The following is a 27894-nucleotide window of genomic DNA, read 5'->3' as shown; positions in this document are numbered from 1 at the left end:
ATATCGCTGTTAACCTATTCTAAGTTGGGTCGGTTCTACACAAGCTATGATGACTTTCACCTTGATATTTTAGCACAGATGTATACCTGGCCAAATAGCTCTGTAGGTGGCGTGAACGAGTCTTCAAACCTGTGTGTATTCCTACTGTGAAATTACCACATCAAACGTGACGCGCTAACATGGATGCAGTTCATTAGAGTAAATCCGATTAATGTTAGCTCCACATCTAACTATCAGGCACCTGTAGAGTTTATGCGTTCGAGTAAACGTATACAAATAAAGTGGACCAGGTGCTTTTTAAAATGAATGACGGTGAATGAAAGTCAAACCGGTCAGCCCTCTGACAAAAAATCTGAATCAAATCAGCAGGATGCCCTTCTGGATCTTTCACTTTCACTGTCGAAGACACTACTGACTACGCTTACATGGACATCTGTAATCTAGTTATTTAGACAATAATATAATTAAGGTGTTTACGTGAAGTGCTTCCATGTAAGAGTTTCTTGTAATTTTGGCTGACTTTAACTGCAGTTCGGCACTTTCACTCATGAACATTTCATTCATGCAGCCGTGACAAACTGGGGTATTAGACGCAAATAATGAGTAAGGACTGGTTAGTTATGGAATTTAATAACGCATGCCAAATGGAAAGAAAAAACTTCAGCATTTTGCAATGTGTGTGTGTGTGTGTGTGTGTTTGTGAGTGTGTGAGTGTGTGAGTGTGTGTGTGTGTGTGCGGTCCTTTACCGACAGCCGCATGTGTGGATCTTGTTGGAAAATATTGCGAAAAGTCCTACGTGATGGTAGTAGTTTGATTGCGACGTTTACTTCAATAATGCCACTAATATCTGCATTCTCCACATGTCTTAATTCCATTTCAGTTCAATTATCACTTTAGTCGGATTAAGGTGATCAAAAATCACTGTTTGGAGCTTATTTATAAACAGTTAGTAAACGCAAGTACATCTTATTAAACATCATTTATTTTCATCACCAATTATCATAGTAGATCAGTTTCTCAAGCAGTTTGCGATGCTTTTTGGAAACAGGAGATGAGCCCCTGCTCTAATGCGCCACCTGGCTTGAGAAATCCGTTCTCAAAGACTTACTTTTAGTCATTATTTGGGCAGCACAAATATTCTGAATGTCTTCAGCAGAATTCAAATGAACCATTTTAATCTATATTATTTTAGATTATTCCAAGATTACAGTGCGATTAATCTAGTTTAAAAACTTGTATCTATGCTCACCTATAATTTTAACTAATATCAAAGCTTTTATTTTATGTTGATTTATTTTTGCAGAAAACATTCAGAAATAATTCATCTGTGATATCCTTCACTAAGGCAAGCTCTTGTTGTGTACTCAGAGCTCAATAATATGGATTGTTGCTGCAGTCAGCTAAAAGTTTGAATTATTTATCGCCCTTCCAGCAATTTTACTAATCCCCGCAGCAAAAAATGTGAAATTCATTGTTTTGTGTGTGTGAAATGTGAGGAAAAATGATGATGACTAAGTGGTTGAGTTGTTTACTCGCTGGAAGATGCTGAAAAACAGTACAACTTATCACAACAGTGTGTCATGACTCAATCAATTTTCGGTCACAGAAAGTCATCAATAAAACTGCTGGTAAACAGTGTCACGTAATCTCACATTTTTCTCAGCCATTCAGTGACCCTAGAAAAACACTGTAAAAATTCTTACTGTCTACATTTTATTTATTTTCTAATCATCTAAATATACATCAAACTGATAAAAATATTAAATTAAACCTGATTGGAATGAATTAAAGTAGCATAAAACATTTGTTGTCATGCCTTTTGGTCATTTTTTGTTTGTTTGTGTAAATGATGCTAAACACACAGCTAATATTTTTGGTTGCGACTTCCCAGAGTATTCATTTAAAAATAATTTCTTTATCGTTCATTTTTTTATATTGGTTAATCAGGAAATCAACCTTTTAAAAGGATTGCAATGTTGTTATTTAGTTAGTGTAATGTTATTCTAACGTTCTCATAACATTGTTCTAACATTGTTCTAAAAGTTCCCACAATGTTATCCTAATGACATTCCCAGAATGTTCCCTTGAACTTTGTACTCCAGCATATCATTTACTCGGCTGTATGTTTGTTTCATTATTAGAAGCATAGAATAGATTAGAAGATGAAGCAATTATTATAGAATAAACAAGACGTGTCACTCATGTAGTTTTAAATGGACAAAAATAAAATGGTCAACCTGGACACTCAAGGGAAGGAAGCCCTGAATTCTATTAAAGGAGCCAAGCTATATTTTCATATAGCTGGAATATCAGTGAATACTTGCCTCAGAGACATAAGAAATATATATATATATATATATATATACAGCAACTGTACTGGGATTTTGGATATAGAATGTCTATATAAATAACTCTATAAGACAAATTTTCTGACGTTTTGGTTTAACCTGTGCTCACCATTTAAGAGCTATAGCAATTTTTCATTAGAGAAGCGCTTTTTGTATTGCTCACACACTCACTATCCTTTGGCTTAGTCCCTCATTTATCAAGGGTCACCACGGTGGAATGAACCACCAATTACATGGCATATGGTTATGTGGTGGACGCCCTTTTGGGTTGGCCCAATGCAAAAGGTTGTTGACCTATTTACTGGTGTCATTGACAAAGGAAAGACTTTAAAGGGATTTCTGAATGATTATTTAACAACTCTGTACTGATGAAGGCTACTGATAAAAGCAGCACACTGCATCACACGCAGTCTTAAGATCACAGTCATACATCTGGGTGTGCATACATCATGAGTACACTCCTCCAGCCAGTGTTTATTCAGCAGCACTTCAAGCCAAATTTGTCCATATAAATGAGCTACATTTGACAAACTTGTCTTTGAAGAATTGTAGGGATGTAATTGAAGTCAGAGTTATTAGCTCTCCTTAATTATTAGCCCCCACTGTATATTTTCCCTAATTTCTATTTACGGAAATACATTTTTTTTTGTACACATTTCTAAACACAGTTTTAATAACTCGTTTTTAATAACTGATTTCTTTTATCTTTGCCATGATGACAGTAAATAATATACAGTAATTCTAGATGTTTTAAAGACACTAGTATTCAGCTTAAAGTGGCATTCAAAGGCTTAACCAAGTTAATTAGGCAAGGCATTGTATTAGTATTACTTAAGGGGGCTTATAATATTGACCTTAAAATGTTTTTTAAAAAATGTAAAACTGCTTTTATTCTAGCCAAAATAAAACAAATAAGAATTTCTCCAGAAGAAAAAATATTATAGGAAATACTGTGAAAAAAATCCTTGCTCTGTTGAACATCATTTGGGAAATATTTGAAAAAGAAATTCACAGGGGGGCAAATAATTTTCTCTTAATCTTTATAAACTATTCTCTTGTTCTATGCAATGTTTTTAGTGTCTGCATCAAAATAAATTTACAAAATGATTTAGTATACGGTTGAAGGCAAAGTTATTAGCCCTTTAGTGAAATTTGTATTCGTTTTCTAATATTATCCTAGTGCTGTTTAACAGAGAACACATTTTTAAACTTATTCTTTATTTATTAAAATTAGTTTTAATATTCAGTTTAAAGGGCAATTTAAAGACTTAACCAGGTTAATTAGGCAACAAGGCAAATCAGGTAAATTGGGCAAGTCATTTGAGAACAGTGTTTTGTTCTGGAGCCAATCAAAAAAATATAATTTCTTACTATAATCATTTATTTTATAAATATATACATTAAAATGGCCACTTCCAGCTAAACTTTAAGGAATAAGACTTTCTCCAGAAAAAAAATATTAAAGGAAAACTCTGAAAATGTCCTTGGTTTGTAAAATTCTCTTGGGAAATATACATAATACATACATAATGATAGCATAACCAGGAGAAAAATAGTAATTTAACAAAATATGGCTCACACCTTCCTACTTAAGCCCTACTCAAAATAAAGATACAGTGCATTTGGAAATAATTCATAGCGCTTCACTTTTTCCATATTTTTTTAAGTTACAGTCTTATTGCGAAATGGATTCAATTCTTTTATTTCCTCAAAATTCTACACACAGTACCCCATAATGACAATGAGAAAAAAGAGTTTTTGAAATTGTTGCAAATTTATTAAAAATAGAAAAGCTGAAAAATCACATGTACATCAGCATTCACAGCCTTTGCTCAATACTTTTTTGAAGCACCTTTGGCAGCAATTACAGCCTCAAGTCTTTTTGAATATGATGCCACAAGCTTGGCACACCTGTCTTTGGGATTTTTTGTCCATTCCTCTTTGCAGTTCAATAGGATTTAGGTCTGGGCTCTGGCTTGGCCACTCAAGGACATTCACCGAGTTGTTGTAAAGCCACTTTGGGCTTTGTTGTGCTTTGGGTCATTGTCCTGCTAGAAGATGATCGGTCTCCCTAGTCTGAGGTCAAGAGCACTCTGAAGCAGGTTTTCATTCAGGATGTCTCTGTACATTGCTGCATTCATCTTTCCCTTTATCCTGACTAGTCTTCCAGTTCCTGCTGCTGAAAAACATCCCCACAGCATGATGCTGCCACCACCATGCTTTACTGTAGGGATGGTATTAGCGTGGTGATGAGCGGTGCCTGGTTTTCTCCAAACGTAACGCCTGGCATTCACTACAACATTCACTCTGGAAAACAACAGGTCTGGATGTGGAGACGAGCTCAGCCTCTGCACCATCTAGCCACGACAAACACTAGACTAGTTTGAGAGGCAGCTTAGGAATACTCCTTTTAAACAAATCAGTAAAAGCATATTTGTAATAAAGTATTTTAATATCTAATCAAATGATTCTCATTCTAATTATTAAGGGTGTCACGATCCTCCAAATTCTCGATTCGATTACATTTTCGATTCTGAAGGCACGATTCGATTTTCGATTATGAATAATTAATTAATTAATGACCAATTAATTATTTTTAGCCTACCGTTTAAACTACCTGACCTGGATGGTCTTTGTTTTACCCATAAACAAATCATACAGTAAATGAATAAAGGCAAGTTACACACATAATTACCACCTGTCAATCACTTTTTCTGCGGGACTCGTGAATAGGCAGTGATCTGTGTCGTTATAATGACGTCGGTAAAAAAAGAGGCACAACCAACAAAAACCAGCCAACAGTATCTGAGGTGTTCGCTAAAATGACTAAGTACAAGTGAGTGAAAGATTGAAGCAGTCCTCTGACTGCCTGGACCTGCTGTCTCGAGCGCATGGCTGTGTGTGCGTCTGTGTCTGTGTGGTCACGTGATGTGCATTTTCAGAGGTAGAGAGGAAGGAGGGCTGCTCAGAAATGCTACACGCCACTGTGTATGTCAAATCGTTGTCGTTCTAAAATGCCATTTAAAAACAAAGACAGTGTAAACAGGGCCTGAGTGTGTACTTTTCGCCAGCGGATTTGCAACGGGGGCGGAGGATCGCGATGCCGGTGTTGTCTATCGGACGAACCGTACGTAATACATACATAGCAGAGCTTGCAAAACTTTGTTTTTTTTGTCGACAACACGAACGTTGTCAACATAACTCACTGGAAATCCAAAATGCTTACACACCGGCGACTTCATTGAAAGAGGAGAGGGTTTCAGTTCTGTCGACGGGTCTCCTGCTTCTGCAGTTTAACAAGCAATTCAACAAGCCTGTTTTTTTACCGCTTGGCAAGCAAAGCTGACGTGACATGGGGGCGTGGCAGCATCGACGATTCTATTTTTTGATCCGATAATCGAAATTGAGCATAAATTTCGATTGATTTCGATTAAAAATCAAAATCGTGACACCCCTACTAATTATACATGTGAATAGTTTTTGTCATATAAAATACTCTTACGCTGAATTATATTTCAGTGGGTGTCTTATAAATTCATGATGACCATTAAAATCTATGTATATTATTAAAGGGACACTTTCTAATGAATGAGGAAAGCTTAAAAACATACTATCTAGGTGATATCTTATGCAACGTTTGAGAAGTAAATCTGAATCAATAAATCCCCAGCGCCGCTTTGCCTTCTGTCATCTGGGGGTTTCTAAATATAGCGGGGATCATATTTTATCGTGACCCCGTACTCTCTGAAGGAAAGCCTTTGTTCTGCATGTGGTTTTATGTCTGTGTGTGTGTTGTCCTCAATAAAAGCACATGACTGAGTCAAAACACACACAATGTGCTGGGAAGAGGAGCACACCACGAGAGAGATGGAGGGAAAGGACTGAGATGCTCAAAAATACAGCAGATGAAAGGGTTTAAGATAAGATTAGGATGACAAACGTAACTTAATCATATTTAGATGCAGCATTGTAATTTCATATTCAGAAAGCATCTGTCCTCTATACACTGAGAAAGAAAGGCTATGGTCTGTGCTAATGTAAATCTGTTTTTATGTTTTGTTTTGCACTGTAAATGACATTTTATGACATTTAAAGTAATATCTGTGCATGGTAGCTTTTTTCAGATTTAGAAAGAGTATAGATATTATATAATAAGTAGTGTTTATTTAAATGGAGAAATTCTGAGTAGATGTTATTGTCTGTGTATTTGTATATTTATGTTTGCATTATTTATGTTTATTTTAATGCCATATAATACACAGAAATGTTGGGCTCAGCTTGTTACAATCACCAGCAATCTAGCTATTGCGGATCACTGGAGAACTAGAACTCTGCCACCAAATGGACTACAAATCACAGCATGCACCGCACAGACACACCGGTTCCTAATCTCGTCTGATTGCAAACACTCACAGCTGAAGCTGCTTGAGGACTCATTACACAGATTATGAAAGCTGCGGTCCCACTAGAGTTTGTGTGTACGAAATTCTGTCGTACGGCGCTGCGAAAAGGGGCGGGATTAAACAAGATTATTAGACATAAAAAAAAAACTAGCGATTCCTCCATGTTTTAAATTTCTGTCTAGAGAGGTCATGTTTTGATCCTCGATTGGGTTCACGCAGTCAAGTGATGCGATAATATTTTTTCTTCTGAAGAAAGTCTTATTTGTTTTATTTCAGCTAGAATAAAAGTAGTTTTTAATTTTTTCTGAACCATTTTAAGGACAAAATTACTAGCCCTTTATATTTTTTCTCGATAGTCTACAGAACAGACCATCGCTATACAATAACTTGCCCAATTACCCTAACCTGCCTAGTTCACCTAACAAACCTAGTTAAGCCTTTAAATGTCACTTTAAGCTGTATAGAAGTGTCTTGAAATATATCTAGTCAAATATTATTTACTGTCATCATGGCAGAAATAAAAGAAATCAGTCATTAGAAATGAGTTATTAAAACTATTATGTTTAGAAATGTGTTGATAATTTAGGGGGCTAATAGTTCTGACTTCAACTGTATGTACACTGTATATATAGTCACAAATGTGCACAATATTCACAAAAATTAACTAGAATGTAAAATAATTAGTAAGTACAATAAATAAAAAACTTGTCTTTCATTTTTTACATACTATCTCCAGGTGTATCCCCATTATTTTATACATTTTTAACATGAGGGTTCTAAGCATCTTTAAAATGCTTAGATTTTTTCTTAATAATAAATGTTATTTTCTCTAGTGACAAAGTATTACCTTTTTTCCGCCACCTCTATATACCTGGTACCTGGTAAAAAAAAAGTGTCTAGTGGTTATGGTACCAAAACTGTATCTAGTATTTCTGAGCCACTATTGTCTCTGCCAGTGCCGTTATCCAGCTGTGGACAAACAGAAAGATGAAATGCCCATTTGAAGGTGTGTGTGTGTGTGTGTGTGTGTGTGTGAGAGAAAGAGATAGAAGCAGGTCTTTTATCCTGAAGAGAGATCCTGAGAAGAGCTTTGAACAGCACATGATGAGAGAGAAACGGAAATGAAGCGTATGGTCTCACTTGAAGATAATTAAGAGACGTAAAACGCTTGGTTTGTTTATTGACAGAGCTGTCTGATGTTTTATGATGTCTGTATCACCGATGACCATCACATAATTTGACTGCAGTTTCCCTTAAAAGCAGGTCATTTAAGATTTTAAAGTGTCCTAATGTTGCGAAAAAACTAATGCAGACTCTGAAAACATTCTCATTTTGTCAGAAGTTAATACTGGAATCGTTTACAGTGGTTTGGATATGGTTTGTTTGTTTGAGTTTCGGACACCACTAGAAATGGCTGCTCTCAATAGTGCACTGTTTAAGGGTATATCGGGTGATTTCAGATATAGCCTTTGTCTTAATGAGGACTCATAGTAAAAATTCACTAATTCATTTACAAACAGCAAGTGACTGTATTTATGAATGGATGAATTGTTGACTCAAAGGATTTGTCTCAGAAACTAATTCATTTAAAAATGAAACACTAGTTGCATACAACAGTTTAAGAATTAGGTAATTATTATGTGAGTTAGGTAAAGTCAGCTTATAAATTTAAAAGCGACAGGTTAACTCACTTATCTTAAGTAGTCAACCAATCATTTGAAAAACAACAGGTTTACTCGCTTATCTTAAGTGAAGTCAACTAATCATTTTAAAAGTGAAGGGGTTTGCTTGCTTATCTTAAGCACAGTCAACTAATGGATTTTAAAGCAACATGTTTACTCGCTTATCTTAAGCACAGTCAACTAATCATTTTAAAAGCAAAAGGGTATGCTTGCTTATCTTAAGTAGTCAACTAATTGTTTTAAAAGCGACAGGTTTACTCACTTATCTTAAGTAAAGTCAACTAATCATTTTAAAAGTGAAAGGGTTTGCTTGCTCATCTTAAGTAAAGTCAACTAATCGTTTTAAAAGTGACTGGTTTACACACTGATCTTAAGTAAAGTGAACTGATCGTTTAAAAGTGACATTTACTCACTTATCTAAAGTGCTCACTAAGTTAAAGTAAAGTCAACTAATCTATTTAAAAGCAACAGGTTTACTTGCTTATCTTAAGTCAGCTAATCATTTTAAAAGCAACAGGTTTACTCGCTTAAGTAAAGTTAGCTAATCGTTTTAAAAGCACAAAATTTATCTTAAAAAGTCAACTAATTGTTTGAAAAGCGTCAGGTTTACTCGCTTATCTTAAGTAAAGTCAACTAATCATTTTAAAAACGAAAGGGTTTGCTTGCTTATCTTAAGCACAGTCAACTAATCATTTTAAAAGCGACAGGTTTACACACTTCTTCTGTAAAGTCAACTAATAATTTAAAAAGTGATAGGTTTACTCGCTTATGTTAAGTAAAGTCAACTAAACATTTAAAAAGTGACAGATTTACTCACTTATCTCAAGTACTCACTTAGTTTAAGTAGTCAACTCATTTTAAAAGCAACAGGTTTACTCGCTTATCTTAAGTCAACTAATCATTTTAAAAGCGACAGGTTTACTCGCTTATCTTTAGTAGAGTCAACTAATCGTTTTAAAAGCAACAGGTTTACTTGCTTATCTTTAGTAAAGTCAACTAATCATTTTTAAAGTGATAGGTTTACTCGCTTATCTTAAGTAAAGTCAACTAAACGTTTAAAAAGTGACAGATTTACTCACTTATCTCAAGTACTCACTTAGTTTAAGTAGTCAACTCATCATTTAAAAGCAACAGGTTTACTCGCTTATCTTAAGTCAACTAATCATTTTAAAAGCGACAGGTTTACTCGCTTATCTTTAGTAGAGTCAACTAATCATTTTAAAAGCAACAGGTTTACTTGCTTATCTTAAGTAAAGTCAACTAATCGTGTTTAAAGTGATAGGTTTACTCGCTTATCTTTAGTAGAGTCAACTAATCGTTTTAAAAGCAACAGGTTTACTTGCTTATCTTAAGTAAAGTCAACTAATCGTGTTTAAAGTGATAGGTTTACTCGCTTATCTTAAGTCAACTAATCATTTTAAAAGCGACAGGTTTACTCACTTATCTTTAGTAGAGTCAACTAATCATTTTAAAAGCAACAGGTTTACTTGCTTATCTTAAGTAAAGTCAACTAATCGTGTTTAAAGTGATAGGTTTACTCGCTTATCTTAAGTAAAGTCAACTAATCATTTTAAAAGCGACAGGTTTACTCGCTTATCTTTAGTAGAGTCAACTAATCGTTTTAAAAGCAACAGGTTTACTTGCTTATCTTAAGTAAAGTCAACTAATCGTTTTAAAAGCAACAGGTTTACTCACTTATCTTAAGTAAAGTCAACTAATCATTTTAAAAGCAACAGGTTTACTCTGTTTTATCTTTAGTAAAGTCAACTAATCATTTTAAAAGCAACAGGTTTACTCACTTATCTTAAGTAAAGTCAACTAATCATTTTAAAAGCAACAGGTTTACTCGCTTATCTTAAGTAAAGTCAACTAATCATTTTAAATGCAACAGGTCTACTCTCTTATCTTAAGTAAAGTCAACTAATCATTTATACTGTGTAGTGTTTTGTTTCTTAATATTTCAGTTTTTGGATTAATTCATTTGAGGTATCGATCCATTCTTAAATATTGGATAAGTAGTTTTGAACAAATAGGTTGAAGGAATGATTCAGTGAATCACTCATTAGGGCTGGGACCACTTTGTATCTACTAATGGTTTTAAATCTTTTAAATATTTTTTTATAATAACAGGCACTCAGCAAAATATTGTTTAATTATTATGACCAAAAATATATAGGAATGTTTTTTCATAGGAATATCACACACTCCTATGATCAGATGTAATGTTATTTTCACCTGAGAATCTGATTTCACAAATATGAATTAAACATTTGGAGATTTCAGTTTATAAACGAACCTATGGCATCACAAATATGAGTGAAACATTATGAGATTTCAGCTAGATTTATTTGTAGTCATGTTTACTCTGGTTGTTTTTACAGAACACACATCGCCTGTAAAATTGAATCTGATGGCGACTGTTCTGACAGTAAATTCTGCACGGTAGATTTAGCTAATTGTTTTGGTTATTTTTGTGGACTTAAGCTTTGGCGGAGTGTGTGGTTTTGCTTGTGTGTCGTTTTCTAGGAAATGAGATGAACAACGGCAGTGCCAAGAAGAGACAAATGTCAGGCATAGGGTCAGAAATAAGAGAAGAAAGAAAAAAAGTCATTTATGAAACGTGGGAAATGTAGGGAGCATTTTTTTTTCATTTTGTTTTATTGATGTGATGCATTTTAGCACAAGGTCAAATAAGTTGCTGATTTTTCTAGAGGCAAAATGTTCTCTCTTTTTTTTTTTGACTGTTTTTGAGAAAGCAGAAATCTTAGGAAACATTAGTGTCAGTAATAGCCTGTATATATTATATTATATTATATTATATTATATTATATTATATTATATTATATTATATTATATTATATTATATTATATTACATTATATTATTTTATATTATATTATATTATATCATATTATATTAAATTATACTACATTATATTATATTATATTATATTATATTATATTACATTATTTTAAATTATATTATATTATATTGTATTATATCATATTATATTATATTATATTATATCATATTATATTATATTATATTACATTATATCACATTATATCATATTATATTATACTACATTATATTATATTATATTATATTATATTATATTATATTATATTATATCATATTTTAGTATATTATATTATACTACATTACATTATATTATATTATTCTATATTATATACACTAATATTAATAAAGGAAGTCTGGGGTTCTGAATAGACAAAATTAACATGATATAGGCAGATGACCAAAGAATATTTATGAGAAATTATCAGAAATAATATGTCAAAATTAAGTGAGTTTTTCGTTTAAACAAGCAAAATAATATTTTTAATCTTTTTTTAATATTTTTCGTTTTGACAATATTATGTTAAATAATCATTGACAGATTATTTAGTTTTTTTTAAGGACAAACTCACTTCATGTTATTGTGTTATTTCTAAAAACAAGACAATTTGTTTTACTTGTCTAGAAAATGTGTCTTGATTTAAGAATTTGTAGGTATTTGGACTAGAAACAAGATATTAAACAAAAAAAAAACAAGTAAAAAGAGCATTTTTTTTTGCAGTGCGTACTGTTTAATAAAAGAGTAAAGAAAAACAAAAAAATAATAATTAATAAACAGGACTTTTTCAGAACTTTAGTTAACATTTTAGCAAGGTTACTCATTTTCTCTTAGTATATGTAATGTTCATGATAGTTTATTGATTTAGTTTTGGATTACTTACTGTGTAATGTTTTTAACTACAGTTTAACTTCTGATTTTTTGATGATTTTTGTCTTCAGTAGAAAATTAAAGAATATTTTTTTCAAAATTAATAAATAAATAGATGTTTGTTTGTGATTCATAAATCAAGTCAAAATCAATGGCTACCAGCATTTCTTTTTTTTAAATTTGCTCTAAAGTAAAAAAAAAAAAATATATATATATATGTATATATATATATATATATATATATATATATATATATATATATATATATATATATATATATATATATATATATATATATATATATATATATATATATATATATATATATATATATATATATGGAACCAGTGACCTTTTTGCAGTGAGGTGACAGTGCTAACCACTGAGCCACCGTGCCGCCCATCTTCCAACATAATAAAATGGAATTTATATCTTTATGTTTTTGTCAGTCAGTAACATTTGTCCTATATTTCTATTTTATTTAGTTGCATTTTTGCAATTTTTTATTGTGTTTTTGCCATTTTCTAATAGTTTTTTGGTTGTTGTTAAAATATGGCTATAGTGTTTTTGTTTTATTGTTTTCAAGTTCAGCTAAATGAAAAGACAAATTTTCTTTTAATCGGCAACTAGCATTTAAATAGTATTTATTTATTTATAAATTATTTTTTTTACTTTATTTCATTTTTTATTTTATGTCAAGGCGCTAAAAATATTTTCAGTGCTATAATATTTATAATATTATTATTGCAATATGTAATATGTATAATATGTTTATAACAATATTTCATTCTAGCACGATTAGCATTATTGCCTCACATCAAGAAGGTCCCGGCTAGGCCAGTTGGTGTTTCTGTGTAGAGTTTGCATGTTCTCCCTGTGTTGGCGTGGGTTTCCTCCGGGTGCTCCGGTTTCCCCCACTGTCCAAACACATGCGCTACAGGTGAATTGGATAAGGTAAATTGGCCGTAGTGTATGTGTGTGTGTGTGTATGCGAGAGTATTTTTGTGTTTACTGGGTAGCGGCTGGAAGGGCATCTGCTACGTAAAACATATGCCGGAATAGTTGGTGGTTCATTTCGCTGTGGCGACCCCTGACAAATAAAAGACTGAGCTGAAGGAAAATGAATGAATAACATGAGTAAATCAAACATTTGAAGACATTTTCAGTGTTCTGATACAGTGTGTACTATTTTTTTTTTGTGTGTCAGCCAGGCATTTAACATAAGACTTCTCAAACAAACTGATTTAATTCTAACGATGTTCATCTCTTTTTACTCGAAAGTGTATGAAAAACAAAGATTGTGCAATGCAACTACTAAACGTATTAACCAAAAATGAAAAGTGTATTACATATGCTGCTTTTACAGTGATTATGATCCGTTTTTAGCCTTGTGTGTGAGTGAGTGTGTGAGCCTGCTGAGAGGCTTATGTACAGTGTTTAAGTGGATGACGCAGAAAGCTTTGAGCCACCTGCTCTCTGTCATTGCAACAATGTCGCCGCTCCGTTTGGACAGCGCCATAAAAACCAGCCCTTAACTTTTCTTTTTTACCATGTATATTACATCCTACGGCTGCCGTTTGAAGTGTGTGAGCTCTTATAAAGTGCTTTGATGAGCGGAATAAGGAAAACAAAGCCGGATAACACACTCAGATTGGAGTTTGTGCTACATCTGATCTGTGATTAAATCAGAATCGATTATTTCTTCATTGCTCTGGCATGGATTTGTAAACGGTTGTGGACATTAAAGCGTGTCCAAACAGCAATGTGGGCTTAAAAACAAGGACAGGAATGTCAGAATGTTACTCCAAGGCTCGGAGATGGTAAAACTGAGTGCATTCCTAAATTAGTTAACTTTTTTTTTTGATTGTTTTGACTAAACGTGTCTGTTTTTTCCTCAATCTTTTGCAGGTGTCTGGTGCTGAGGATCGATTGGGGCCGATGCGACTGAGCCATGAACCCATACAGGTACAGCCATTTCATTTTTTGTTTTGTTTTTTTCTTTTTTACCTATTTAATTTTTTTTTTCATTTTAATTTGGTGTCTATCCCTTCATTTGTTTGTTTGTTTGTTTGTTTATTTAAATGTACATGGATCATTTTCCAGTAATATTTCCACATGATAAAATGTCTTTTATAACCTTTTGATTAATTAGTTTTCATTAGCATTGTTGTTCAGTAACATTTGTAGTTTTTATCAATGTTTACAGTTTTTTTTTTTATTTTGTTAAAGTTTTAGTCATTTTTATTTATATTTTTAGTTTATTGTTAACATATGGCTATATTGTTTTTTAATATTATTATTATTATTTTTTTTTTTCATTTTTAACATTTTTATTTTGTTTATTTATATTTGGTATGCATCAATGTTTTGCTTGTTTGTGTGTTTGTTTATTTTTGCAGGTTTGGCCTTAATAACCTTTTCGAAAAAATAAATGTTGCCATTCAGTAACATTTGCAGTGTTTATAGTTGTTGGTATTAATAATAATAATAATAATAATAATAATAATTTTTAATTAATAATAATTTAATAATTCAATATTTTTATAATAATAATAATAGTTGTATTTATTAATTATTTTTAACTTTTACATTTTTAACAATTTTATTTAGTTTAATTATGGGATGATTTTATTTATTTATTTATTTATTTATTTATTGGTATCTAGCAATGTTTTTTTTTGTGTGTTTGTTTATTTTTGTCGGTTTGGCCTTTAAAACCTTTTCATTAATAAATGTTGCCATTCAGTAACATTTGCAGTGTTTATTATTATATCATCAATAATAATAATATTCATTAATTCATTTTCTTTTTGGCTTAGTCCCTTTATTAATCTGGGGTCGCCACAGCGGACAAACCACAAAACTTAGTTTATTGTTAAAATATGGCTATATATATTTTTATTATTATTATTTTTTTTACTTTTTAATTTTAACATTTGTTTATTCATTGGATTTTGTTTATTTATATATTTGGTATATATCAATGTTTTGCTTGTGTGATTATTTTTGCAGGTCTGGCCTTTATAACCTTTTCATAAATACATTTTGCCATTCACTAACATTTGCAGTGTTTATTAATCATGATAATAATAATAATTATTATTATAATTATTATATAAATAATTATAATAATTATATTTAATTTGTGGGAGGCGCGGTGGCGCAGTGGGTAGCACTGTCGTGTCAACAGCAAGCCCGCTGGTTTGAGTCTCGGCTGGGTCTGTTGGCATTTCTGTGTGGAGTTTGCATGTTCTCCCTTTGTGGGTGTGGGCTTCCTCTGGGTGCTCCCCACAAGCCCAAAGACGTGCTATAGCCCATAGGTGAATTGTGAAAGCTAAATTGTCCATAGTGTGTTTTTGAATAAGAGTGTATGGTTGTTTACCAGTGATGGGTTGCAGCTGAAAGGGCATCCCCTGCGTAAAAAACATATGCTGGTTAAGTTGGCAGTTCATTCTGCTGTGGCGACCCTAGATTAATAAAGGCACTAAACTGAAAAGAAAATGGATGAATTAATATTTCATTTGTTAAAGTTTTAGTCATTTTGATGTAAATTTTAGTCATTTATTTATTTATTTTTTGTTTATTGCAAAAAAGGGCGATATTGTTATATATATATATATATATATATATATATATATATATATTTTTTTTTTTGTACTGTACATTTTAAACTTTTTTTTGTTTATTTATTGGATCTTTTATTTTTATGGTATCTATCAACATTTTTTTGTTTATGTGTTTGTTTATTTAAATGCACATTTTTGCAGGTTTGGCCTTTATAACCATTTCATAAATTAATGTTGCCATTCAGTAACATTTGCAGTTATTATTATTATTAATATTAGTATTAGTAGTAGTAGTAGTAGTAATAGTAGTAGTAGTAGTAGTAGTAGTAGTAATATTGTTATTATTTATATAATAGTTAATAATAATAATAATAATAATAATAATAATAATAATAATAATAATAATAATAATTATTATTATTATTATTATTATAATAATTTGGTAAACTTTGAGTAATTTTGATGTAAGTTTTTTTATTTATTGTTTAATTGTGTCTATTGTTTTTATACATTTTTAAAAACTTTTGCTTGTTTTTAAGTTTTTTTTTTAAGTTTTTTATTTATTTTTATTTTTTTCAAAATTTTATTTGCTATCTGTCTATCTATATATAATTTGTTAAATGATGGGTAATGGGCGCTGCCGTTGTTGCTAGAAAGGTGCATTCAGAAATAACAGAGAAGTATTTATATTATTTATTAAATTACGCATTAATTGTATTTTATTATCGTCTACTCTTATCTCGACCCTAAACCGTAGTGTAAAAATATTATTTGTTGTACAGTGTCACAAAAATTATGCTATATTGATGTGAGTACCCTCAGCTGTATCCCATCTAGACTTCACCATGCTGCAGGAGAGGTTGAAGTCCAGATGGGATACAGCTGAGGATATTCACGTCAGGCCTACAGCAAAAATAAGAGAAATAGAAAAAATATTGTAGTGACTTAAACAGTGTTTATCTTACGTGAACAAAGCACATCCTTCAGTTATATTAAAAAATAATTATTACTGCACAATTCCTTTGTATTTTACAAACCTAAATAATATGTTTTGCTTGTAAAAACATTATTGAAATATTCTAAATATTACTTGTTTGAAAGCATGGATAAATTGTAATTTAGGACAAGTGCTGCGCACCTCTTTTTGTCCTTCAGCACATGCCGTCAGATTAGCATTTTTGCAGTTGATGACGTGCGCGCTGAACATTCTAATCACACCGGTGTGATTGTATGCTTCAGGGACAAGCCAAGGCTGATCACACCATTGTGATTGTACGCTTGAAAACGATAATAATTATAACCCTCATTTCAAAACTGCATGATGTGATGCAGGGTGTGCAAGGTGTGACAAAAAAAAAAACAAGTTGGTAATGGCAAATACATTTTCACACCACTGAAGTCATGCATTATAATCTCTCATAATATTGTGTGATGTCACTGAAACATCATCACTGCAGGTCCCTTTGAAAAGAGCAGGCTTTACAGTGACATCATTAGTGTCATTGTCCTGCTTCCTCCAGTAAGTCAAGCGAGCAAGGGCACCTAAAGACCTCTTAACATGAAGTCATGGCCCCGGGGATAATCTTAAGGATTGACACACAGATTATCCTGTGTTTGCACGCGTGCAAGTGTGTGTGCACTTGCGTGAGTTTGTGTGTGTGGTATTAGTGGGAATTATGGTTAACTAAAAGTGGAATTGTGTAAGAGAAAATGTTAACCTAATGACTGACTTCTTGTCCCCCACATTGAGGCTGTTTATGTAATCTCTTATTCTCTGTAAGTCAGATTTAGCTGATTACATTGAGGACATCAATTAAGATTGATTTTACAAATGAAGCTACTGTTTTTTTAGTGTCTCTTGAAGCTTAGTTGAATTGAAAAAAATCTATTTATTAGCTCACCTTTCGTATTCCAGTGTTATTGTAATGGTTTGATATACTCAAACAGTAAAATAATTATAATAAAAATTACTTTTTTATAACATATTATTTAATTTTATTAATTTTGGAACACGCTGTATATTCTGAAACAACTAACTTGTTTTTATTTGTTTATTAATTTTTCATTTAATTTCATACATTTTTCTTTTCTGGGGAAGTGCAAATCTGAAATGTCTTAATAGTAAATCTTGACCTGTAGTAAAAGCACTTAACACTGAGCCATGCTTTAGATTTGAACTCTGGAAAATTAAGAAATGAAGACAAACATTTAAATGGTCATTTCAGTGAAAGCTATTGTAGTATTTCTCTGTGATGTCGAAAATGTAATTTCAGTATTATGAAAACATATGACATGTAATGCAGAATGTTGAGGAAATGCATTTTATACACTTTCTTTTGGGCTCCTGCACCCTTCAACAGTTGACAATAAATACATGGCATGACACGTATAAAAAGGCATGACACCAATAAATATGCATTAACTTATTATGACCGGAAAATTAGGGTATTCAAAAACAAAAACCATGACTAAAACTACTGGTCAAAAATGATTTTCATTAACTAAAACAAAATTAAATTTTCACAATAAGTGAAGTTTATTTATAAACTAATTTCGAGAGGATCATGTGCTTATGATTGCTTGCAGCTGGCCCCCCATTATTCAATCTATGATTCACCAATCAGACGATACCTGAGCCACTATTAATACCCTAGGTTCCATATGACAGCCATCTTTGTTTTGAAGAATCCCCCCTTCCACCCCTACTCCTCCTCCTTCCCTAGATGCGTGGCACGGTGGCCCAGTGGTTAGCACTTTTGCCTCACAGGAAGAAAGTCACTGGTTCTAGTCCTTACCAAGCCAGCCGACATTTCTGTGCGGAGTTTACATGTTGTCCTTGTGCTCACGTGGATTTTCCCTGGGTTTCTTCCCACCGTCCAAAAACGTGCAACTTAAGTTAATTGACTAATCCACATCGGCACCGTAGACATGCTCCTAGTAAGCAGTTATCTCTTAAGAGCTACTACAGTAGGGGAGTTCTCGAGATTTACCTGAGCTCAAACTGCCCTCTCGCCTTGCAAACAAAAGGGAGCCCTGGGCTCGAGGATCTTATGAGCTTAGGATTCTCTTCCGAGACAGCATGCCAAACAAGCTTTATAATCAATCATCAGCTAAGTGTGAACTCTTGAAATGAAAAAATAAACTAAATTAAAGCTGCAAGCATTTCCCAGCGATGGGTTGCGGCTGGAATGGCATACGCTGCATAAGAACGTGCTGGATAAGTTGGCGGTTACTTCCGCTGTAGCGACCCCAGGTTATTAAAGGGACTAAGTCGAAAAGAAAATGAATGAATGAATGAAAGCTGCAAGCAGCAATAAACGGGACCTCACACCCAGGCTCATTGCTGCCCAGTGACCTTAGGATGACAGATAACAGTGGACAATATTCATTTAAGCTGAAATAATTAAAAAACAAAACCTGAGAAAATCACTGATTTATGCCAAACTTTTTTCTGTCACCAGGTGACGCTTTTACTGAGACTCAATATTCACATGTAGATGTCTTTATAAGACTCTCATCAAACGTTTATCGTACAGATTGTGATACAATGTTGCCGGGGTGATGCGAATGAGGTTATAATAAACACTTTTGTTTTTGAAGATATTCTCTGTGTCGTCGGGAGTCTGAACTTTTGTACTCGGTATTGAGAAAAAGCCCCAATCAGGTAATGAATGTCTGTAGCCACGCCTTCAGTTCCTCATCCACACTGACTTGGAGCAGCAGCATTATAAAGCGAAAATGGCCTCTTCTGTGTTTTCAAAACGCTCTGTTTTATACAATAAAACCGTAGCAAAAGTTATGCACTTTAAAACTAAAGTGTATTAGTGTAAACAAGGCCTAAGTTTACCCAACATGATGACTTCCGCTACTGAGAAACCTGGGAATACAACAATACTGCCTACAATAATTATCCACCAACAGTCAAACTATGTGTACACATGCACACCTTTTTAACTCGCATCTGTCTATTTGTGTCTACATACAGTACAGTTGAAACCAGAAGTTTACATATACTCTACAAAAAGAAACATTACCATTTTTTTATGTCTGATAGTAAATCATACTAAACGTTCATTATTTTAGGTCCGTTAGGATTAACTAAAGGATTGACATTTGCTAAATGCCAGAATAATGAGAGATTTTTTTTTTTGAGAATTTTTTATTAATTTCTAGACAGTCAAAAGTTTACATACATTTCTTGCATGGTTTGGGATCTGTAGAGCTGCGCATCGATGGATTTCTCTTCAGTGTTTGGACTCTCAGTAGTGATTATTAAACCATACTGAACTGAGCTAAACTGAACTGAACTTAAACACTGAAAATTGAACTTTCATGGTTTCAATTTACTATAATCTTCTATGTGAAGCTGCTTTGACACAATCTACATTGTAAAAGCGCTATACAAATAAAGGTGAATTGAATTTAATTTAATTTTCTTGAATTTTTTTAGCTTTGTTGTTAAACTATATAACTTTGGTCAAATGTTTTGGGTATCCTTCCACAAGCTTCTCACAATAGTTTGAAGGAATTTTGGCCCATTCCCCCTGACAGAATTGGTGTAACTGAGTCAGATTTGTAGGCGCTCATTCTTGCACAAGCTTTTTCAACTCTGCTCATTAATTTTCTATAGGATTGAGGTCAGGGCTTTGTGATGGCCACTCCAAAACATTCACTCTGTTGTCCTTAAAGCACATTTTAACTAATTTGGCAGTGTGCTTAGGCTCATGGTCTGTTTGGAAGACCCATTTTTGGCCAAGTTTTAATTTCCTGGCTGATGTCTTGAGATGTTGCTTCAGTATTTCTACATAATGTTCTTTCTTCATGATGCCATCTATGCTGTGAAGTGGACCAGTCCCTCCTGCAGCAAAACAGCCCCACAACATGATGCTGCGCCCCCATACTTTACAGTTGGGATGGTGTTCCTAGGCTTGTAAGATTCCCCCTTTGTCCTCAAAATGTAACACTGGTCATTATGGCCAAACAGTTCAATCTTAGTTCCATCAGACCACAGGACATGTCTCCAAAAGTTAGTCTTTTTCCCAGTGTAATTTAGCTAATTGTAATCTGGCTTTTTTGTTGATGATTCTGGCTTGTTGATTTTCCCATGTTGTCACACAAGGAGCAGTGTGTTTGAGGTTTTTCCTAAATATTATTCTACAGTTGTGCCTCTAATTAACTCAAATGTTGTCAATTATTCATTCATTCATTCAATCATTTTCTTGTCAGCCTAGTCCCTTTATTAATCCACAGCTGAATGAACCGCCAACTTATTCCAGCAGGTTTTTCCAGCCGCAACCCATCTCTGGGAAACATCCACACACACATCCACACACACACACACACACTCATTCGCTACGGACAATTTAGCCTACCCAATTCACCTGTACCGCATGTCTTTGGACTGTGGGGGAAACCGGAGCACCCAGAGGAAACCCACACGAACGCAGGGAGAACATGCAAACTCCACACAGAAACTCCAACGAGGTTCGAACCAGCGACCCAGCGACCTTCTTGCTGTGAGGCGACAGCACTACCTACTGCGCCACTGCTTCACCCATATTGTCAATTAGCCAATCAGAAACTTCCAAAGTCATCTGAGCTTTTTCAGAGGCATAATAATCTTATTGTATGTAAACTTGACTTTCAAGAAAAGTAATAACAATTTCTCAAAATTATCTCTCTCACTATTCTACTATTAAGCATGACAGAAACATATTTGATAATCCTAACTTACCTAAAAGAGAAAACGTTTAGTCACATTAACATCTGACTTTTTTTTAAATGGTTATGTGTCTTTTTATACAGTGTATGTAAACTTCTGGTTTCAACTGTATATGTGTAATGCGTGTTTTTCTTTTCTGTATTTATTGTCAACTTTGTTAATAGTATATTGTTTTGTTTTAGAGTATCTTGCACTGTGTGGAGCCAGCAGCTAAGCTTTTCACTCATTATAGCACTCATGCTGCTAATGATGTGACAATAAAAGTGATTTGATTTGATAATTTAAAAGAGTTTATAACCTTGCTGGCTGAGGTCACTGCGCCCCCTGTAGGTGCACATATAACACTACACGCGGGCCTTCAGAGCGACAAAGGCGTCCTGAACGACCTGAGCCTTGTGGAATTTCACATGGCAGCTCCATGATTTCACAACGCTGACCGGGATGAAAGAGTGTTGACCTTTCGCATTCTCCCACCAACAGCACCTCTCTCCATCTCTCTGTCGCTCAGGTGTTACTGGTCTTCGCCAAAGAGGACAGTCAGAGCGATGCCTTCTGGTGGGCGTGCGAGAGGGCTGCTTTCAGGTGTAACATCGCACGCACACCTGAGTCTGCGCTCGAGTGTTTCCTGGACAAACACCACGAGATCGTCATCATCGATGGACGACACCCGCGATACTTTGAGGCCGAGGCCATCTGTCGGTGAGTACAAGAAAAACAAGCTGCTCTCTCTCCATTTCTCCTTTAAAGTAACGTTACACATGTAAATCAATCATATTTATTTTGAAGCTCGCATTGCTTGTTTTGTGGTGAACAATTCATCTGTGCATGTCATTAAGACAAAAACAAATAGTTTGCCCTTTTAATCTAAAATTAAAATTAGGACTGCTCGATTATGGGAGAAATCATAATCACAATTATTTTGGTCATAATTGTAATCAAAATTATTCAAAACGACTACAGTTGAAGTCAAAATTATTCACCATCCTGTGAATTTATTTTTATTTTTTTTAATTTATATTTCCCAAATGATGTTTAACTGAGCAAGGATTTTTTCACAGTAGTTCCTATAATATTTTTCTTCTGAAAAAATACTTATTTGTTTTATTTTGGCTAGAATAAAAATAGTTATTATTTATAAAAATATTTAAATATTAAATTAAAAATCTAAATATTTTGAAAACTATTTTAAGGTCAATATTATTAGCCCCCTTAAGCAATATATTTTTTGATTGGCTGCAGACGAAACTACTGTTATACAATGTTTTGTCTAATTACTCTAATTAAGCCTTTGAATCGCACTTTAATCTGAATGTTTGTATTTTGAAAAATATCAAGTCAAATATTATGTGCTGTCATCAAAAAGTAAATCTAAAAGTTCAGTTCAGTAAATCAGTTATTAGAAATGACTTATTACAACTATTATGTTTAGAAATGGGTTGAAAAAAATATTTCTATTAATATTGATTAGTTGACATTTAGATGCAATGCAACTTAATTCAACAAACGAACGATCAAAATAAAGTGTGACCTTATCTTTTACTTTATCAACATGATCAAAACCAAATAAAACACCCTTGTATGACAAAGAAAAAATATCTAAAAGAGAGACATGTATAAATAAACTGAATTCTTTATAAAAAATCTTAACATGGCCACGTTCCCTGAAAAGATAATCGAGAGATTCATCTATTATTTCACAAAAGGAACAAAGGTGATACCTCTCAGGAAGCTTTTCTATGTAAACATTCACCAGAGAAACTTGATGTTGCGATTTAAAGCAAACCTCTTTAACCTTATCTGTAATTAAAAAAAATTGGGGGTTAAAGACCACACAATCTTCCAAGGAATATCATGAAATAAATCATTCCAGTGAAATATGACATGAGGAATAGAGGTTATTTCATTCTGAAAAAGATGATGAATCTTTCTATTTCTGAGAGAAGGGTTAAGCGTGAAACAAACATTTCCAATCACTGTTTTACAAGCGTTAGTTAATGAAGTAAAAGGGAGAACAGAATCAAAAGAGTTTTTTGAAAGGGCAATAACTCCGCTGGGAATTGCGTCCATGACTATAGCAAACTCTCGTGGGGTTATAGGAATACAGTATTTACTTTGGAACTGAGAATAAGAAAGTAAATGAACATGATTATTTAAAAGTTGAGAGACTAAGCAAATATTTTTCTCAAACCAATTAGGAAAAAATATAGATTTATTTCTTTATCAAATATCATGGTTATTCCAGATATAATATTTATAGGAACTGAAGTTGTGTTTACTGTATATATTAGATAGCATGCTAATAATACTTGCTTAAGGAAATTGGATCATTTAATAGGAAGTTTAGAAATATTTTAATTACATACTAACAAAAAGGGGAGCCCACCAACTTTGGAGAAAATATATTTGGTAAACGCATTCCAAAGGGAATCAGGATCATTCAAAAACTGCCTTAACCAATTTATCTTGAATGTATTATTCATAGAAGAAAAATCAAGAAAGTTTAGCCCCCAATAATCATAACTGTTTATAATAACAGATTTTTTAATATAGTGTCTTCTGTTTTTCCAAAAAAAGTCAAAAAGCATTATTTTTAGTTAAATTCTCAGATCCTTTTCACAATGACATCACTCCACTTCTCCCTATCGGCATAGCAGTGTATTTTAAGGTATTTTACCTTTGAATTAATGGGATCATTGCTAATTTCATTGATAAATTTTTTTTTTTTTTTTTTTGTGACAAACAAGTTTCTACCGACGAAAACTAGAAACTGTGTTGTGGTAAATATCCAATCAAAATTCATCTTGGTGTGTAATACATGACGCACTCAAACACAAATTTGAAAAGTAACTGATCCACAGTAGACGCAGGATGCGTATATTTGTACAGATATGTTCGCTTTAGAACTCCTTTATGTGAGTAAACAGAGCCATGTGACTGAGTGCACATTTTACAAGATAACACATTATCATTTGCCAGTCATATTTGACTCTACTTAATTACTCAGTGCTATACAAGATCTCCACTAAGTATCACACTTGGGGGGAAAATGTGCTTTATGCATTATAAAGCTTGAAGCATCAGAATCAATATCAGTATTGGCCGATCTCCATGACAAGGAATCAGTACTTGGTATAGGCCAATCCACATGACAAGGAATCAGTACTCGATGTTGACCGATCACCATGACAAGGAATCAGTACTTGGTATTGGCCGACCCCCTTGACAAGGAATCAGTACTTGGCATCGGCCGATCACCATGACAAAGAATCAGTACTCTGTATCGGCCAATCACCATGACAAGGAATCAGTACTTTGTATCGGCCGATCACTATGACAAAGGAGTTAGTACTTGGTATAGACAGATCACCATGACAAGAAATCAGTACTTGATATTGGCCGACCCCCTTGACAAGGAAACAATACTTGGTATCGGCCGATCACCATGACATAGAATCAGTACTTTGTATCGACCGATTACCATGACAAAGGAGTTATTACTTGGTATCGACCGATCACCATGACAAGGAATCAGTACTCGGTATCGGCCGATCACCATGACAAGGAATCAGTACTTTGTATCGGCCGATCACCATGACAAAGGAGTTAGTACTTGGTGTAGACAGATCACCATGACAAGGAATCAGTACTTGGTATTGGTCGACCCCTTTGACAAGGAAACAATACTTGGTATTGGCCAATCACCATGACAAAGAATCAGTACTTTGTATCGACCGATTACCATGACAAAGGAGTTAGTACTTGGTATAGACAGATCACCATGACAAGGAATCAGTACTTTGTATTAGCTGCAAAAATCCTGATCGGAGCGTCCCTAAATTTGACAACTGTATATAATTAACATGACAATCTCAGACAATATATAGTTTCAAACTACCAAACATGTCAAAACAGGCACTTTGTTAAATGTTTTAAAGTCAAAAGACCCATGCATTTTGTAGAATTTTGTTACAGTGTGTTTGTGATACAACAAGAAATAATGATGACCTGTTTTGTTTTTTCCTCTTTTCGTATGCATTTTTAAACAGGATGATTCGAGCAACCAAGCCGTCTGAACACACAGTTATTTTGGCAGTGATGCCCCAAACGTAAGGCCTCAGATCCCGCTTTCATCTATTATCCATGTGTTGCTGTCTTCATCGTGTTCCTCCTACTGATCTTTCTCTCTCTCACAGTCCGTCAGATCAGGAGGAACCATCTGTCCTTCCTCTTCTCTCTGCTGGCTTCTCTAGAGTGAGTGTTTTTCTCTACCGTTCTGCCATACGGACGGGACGTTGACATTAGTCACCTCTGATAAGCTCTGATTTGTAAATGAAAATGTGATTTTTCTATAAAGCTGCTTTAAGATAGAGATATAAACACTATAAAAATTATGCAAAGCAGAGGGCAGAGATAAATGTGAGTGTAGGCATGTCCTGTTCACTCTAATTTAAAACAACCTGTATTTATTTATTCATTCATTCATTTTCCTACAGCTAAGTGTCTGTTTCAGAGGTCGCCACAGCGGAATTAACCGCCAACTATCCCAGCATATTTTTTAGGCAGCCGATGCCCTTCCAGCCGCAACCCAGTTCTGGGAAACACCCACACTCTTATTCACACTTCTGGGAAACACCCATACACACTCATTCACACACACACACACACACACACACACACACACACACACACACACACACACACACACACACACACACATATATATATATATATATATATATATATATATATATATATATATATATATATATATATATATATATATATAAAAGATTTCTTACTCGTTGTATTTTTGACAATATTGGATAAGCCGAAATTTTAAATCTCTTTTTGTTTAATACAATGTCTTTTTTGTGTGTGTTTTTAATTAAGCGTGTTATTTACGAGAGTCAGGTTTATGATTATTATACCACATAAGCATAACTTCTAGTCATAAATGATATTTTATTTACATTTAGGTTATATTTTTATGCTTAATACCTTAATAAAAACAAATATTTTTGTATTTCACTTTAGTTTTTTTAATATAACATCACTTATAGAGAAGATACCAAATGGGAGTAAAATATTTAAGCATTTTTTTTTTTTAGTATCTGCTACAAATTGTTCACATATTTATATTAAAATAAAACAAATTATATTATATATACTTTTACATTAAACTTTTATGGTTAATTCCTAAATAAAACTGAATATTTTTGAATTTCACTTTAACTTTATTAGTGTAACAAATCACTTATAGGGCATTTACTGAATGGGAGTAAACTATATATAAATATTTAGGCTTTTTTGTGTCTGCATCAAATTTTTCACATATCTATAGTCAAACAAAACATAATTGATATTTTATTTACATTTAGATTATATTTTTACACTTAATTCCTAAATCAAACCTAATATTTTTTTATTTCACTTTAATTTTATTAGTGTAACACATCACTTATAGAGCAGATATTGAATGGGAGTAAACTATATATACATAATTCATGCATATGTTTTTTTTTTTTGTCTGCATCAAAATTTTCACATGCATATTAAAATAAAACAGCGTACTAATTCTAACCTGCACTTATGATCTTACAATTAATTGTGATCAAACTCAAAATCTGTATAATTAAATTATTTAAAACTTCCTTAAATGGGTAAGACCTAATGGTTTAAAGCAATAGTCCACAACCCCTGAGTCGCAGTAAAATTGTCAAGCGTTGACCGGTCCACGGTGCTAAAAAGGTTGGGAACCAGCGGTTTAAAGAACAGTATCAAAGTATAAAGATTTAAAAAGACAATTAATTAGCTATATTTTTATATATTAACAATAAAATATATTGTGGGGCAACTCAGTGGCTCAGTGGTTAGCGCTGTTGCCTCACAGCAAGAAGGCTGCTGGTTCGAAAGTTGGTCAGGTCAGTTGGCATTTCGGTCTGGAGTTTGCATGTTCTCCCCGTGTTGTTGTGTGTTTTCTCCAGGTGCTCCAGTTTCTCCCACTGTCCAAACACATGCGCCATAGGTGAATTAAATAAACTGGATTGGCCGTAGTGTACTACTAGAGACTATTAAGCAAGTGTGAGTTGGAAGTGGTTGGAGCTAACCTATGCAGAGCTGCGGCCCTCCAGGAATTGAGTTTGAGACCATTGGACTAAGCCAAAGGAAAATGAATGAATGAATGAATGAATGAATTAATGAATGAATGAATGAATGAAAGGACATCCTCTGTAGTTAAAAAATGCTTAAAATGTTGGATTGCCATCTCACTTTGCTTTACAGACAGTTTTTTAGAGTGATTCACTAGAAACATTGTATATTTTAACATTCATCCCAGTTCAGCTCCATGTCCCATAGAATTCCCAGATGTTCTTCAGTATAAATATCCAGAGCAGATAAGTTTGTTTACTGATCCCAGTGGAAAAAAGAATCTGCACTGGACTTCA

The 27894-nt window shown here is 33.4% G+C and overlaps 2 protein-coding genes and 1 long non-coding RNA gene across 9 annotated transcripts in view; 2 read left to right on the top strand and 1 right to left on the bottom strand.

The window, feature by feature from the left end:
• The window catches only part of ap3b1a (adaptor related protein complex 3 subunit beta 1a), a 762544-nt gene that overhangs the window by 339723 nt on the left and 394927 nt on the right, over nucleotides 1-27894 (bottom strand). The window lies entirely within an intron of this gene.
• The window catches only part of pde8b (phosphodiesterase 8B), a 104818-nt gene that overhangs the window by 34529 nt on the left and 42395 nt on the right, over nucleotides 1-27894 (top strand). For 4 of the 6 annotated variants that reach the window (XR_015519919.1, XR_015519918.1, XM_087300597.1 and 1 more), the window contains exons 2-5: nucleotides 14069-14125; nucleotides 21957-22147; nucleotides 25495-25554; nucleotides 25642-25699. Coding sequence is in view for 3 of the 6 variants with exons in the window: in XM_087300597.1 (XP_087156723.1) it covers nucleotides 14069-14125; nucleotides 21957-22147; nucleotides 25495-25554; nucleotides 25642-25699 (366 nt within the window). In the remaining 3 variants the exon portion in view is untranslated. Of the gene's footprint in view, nucleotides 1-13456; nucleotides 13981-14068; nucleotides 14126-21956; nucleotides 22148-25494; nucleotides 25555-25641; nucleotides 25700-27894 lie in introns of those variants that run through there. The other 2 variants (XM_087300598.1, XR_015519920.1) reach the window with 2 other exon arrangements.
• Nucleotides 8398-11047, top strand: LOC141379979 (uncharacterized). Its single transcript, XR_015519969.1, has 4 exons — nucleotides 8398-8455; nucleotides 8658-9057; nucleotides 9111-9716; nucleotides 10120-11047. It is a non-coding gene; the product is annotated as an uncharacterized LOC141379979 (long non-coding RNA).

Source organism: Danio rerio, chromosome 21, assembly GCF_052040795.2.
Source record: "Danio rerio strain M-AB ecotype USA chromosome 21, GRCz13ab, whole genome shotgun sequence".
NCBI lineage: Eukaryota > Metazoa > Chordata > Actinopteri > Cypriniformes > Danionidae > Danio > Danio rerio.
This window is presented reverse-complemented; position numbering and strand designations above follow the sequence as displayed.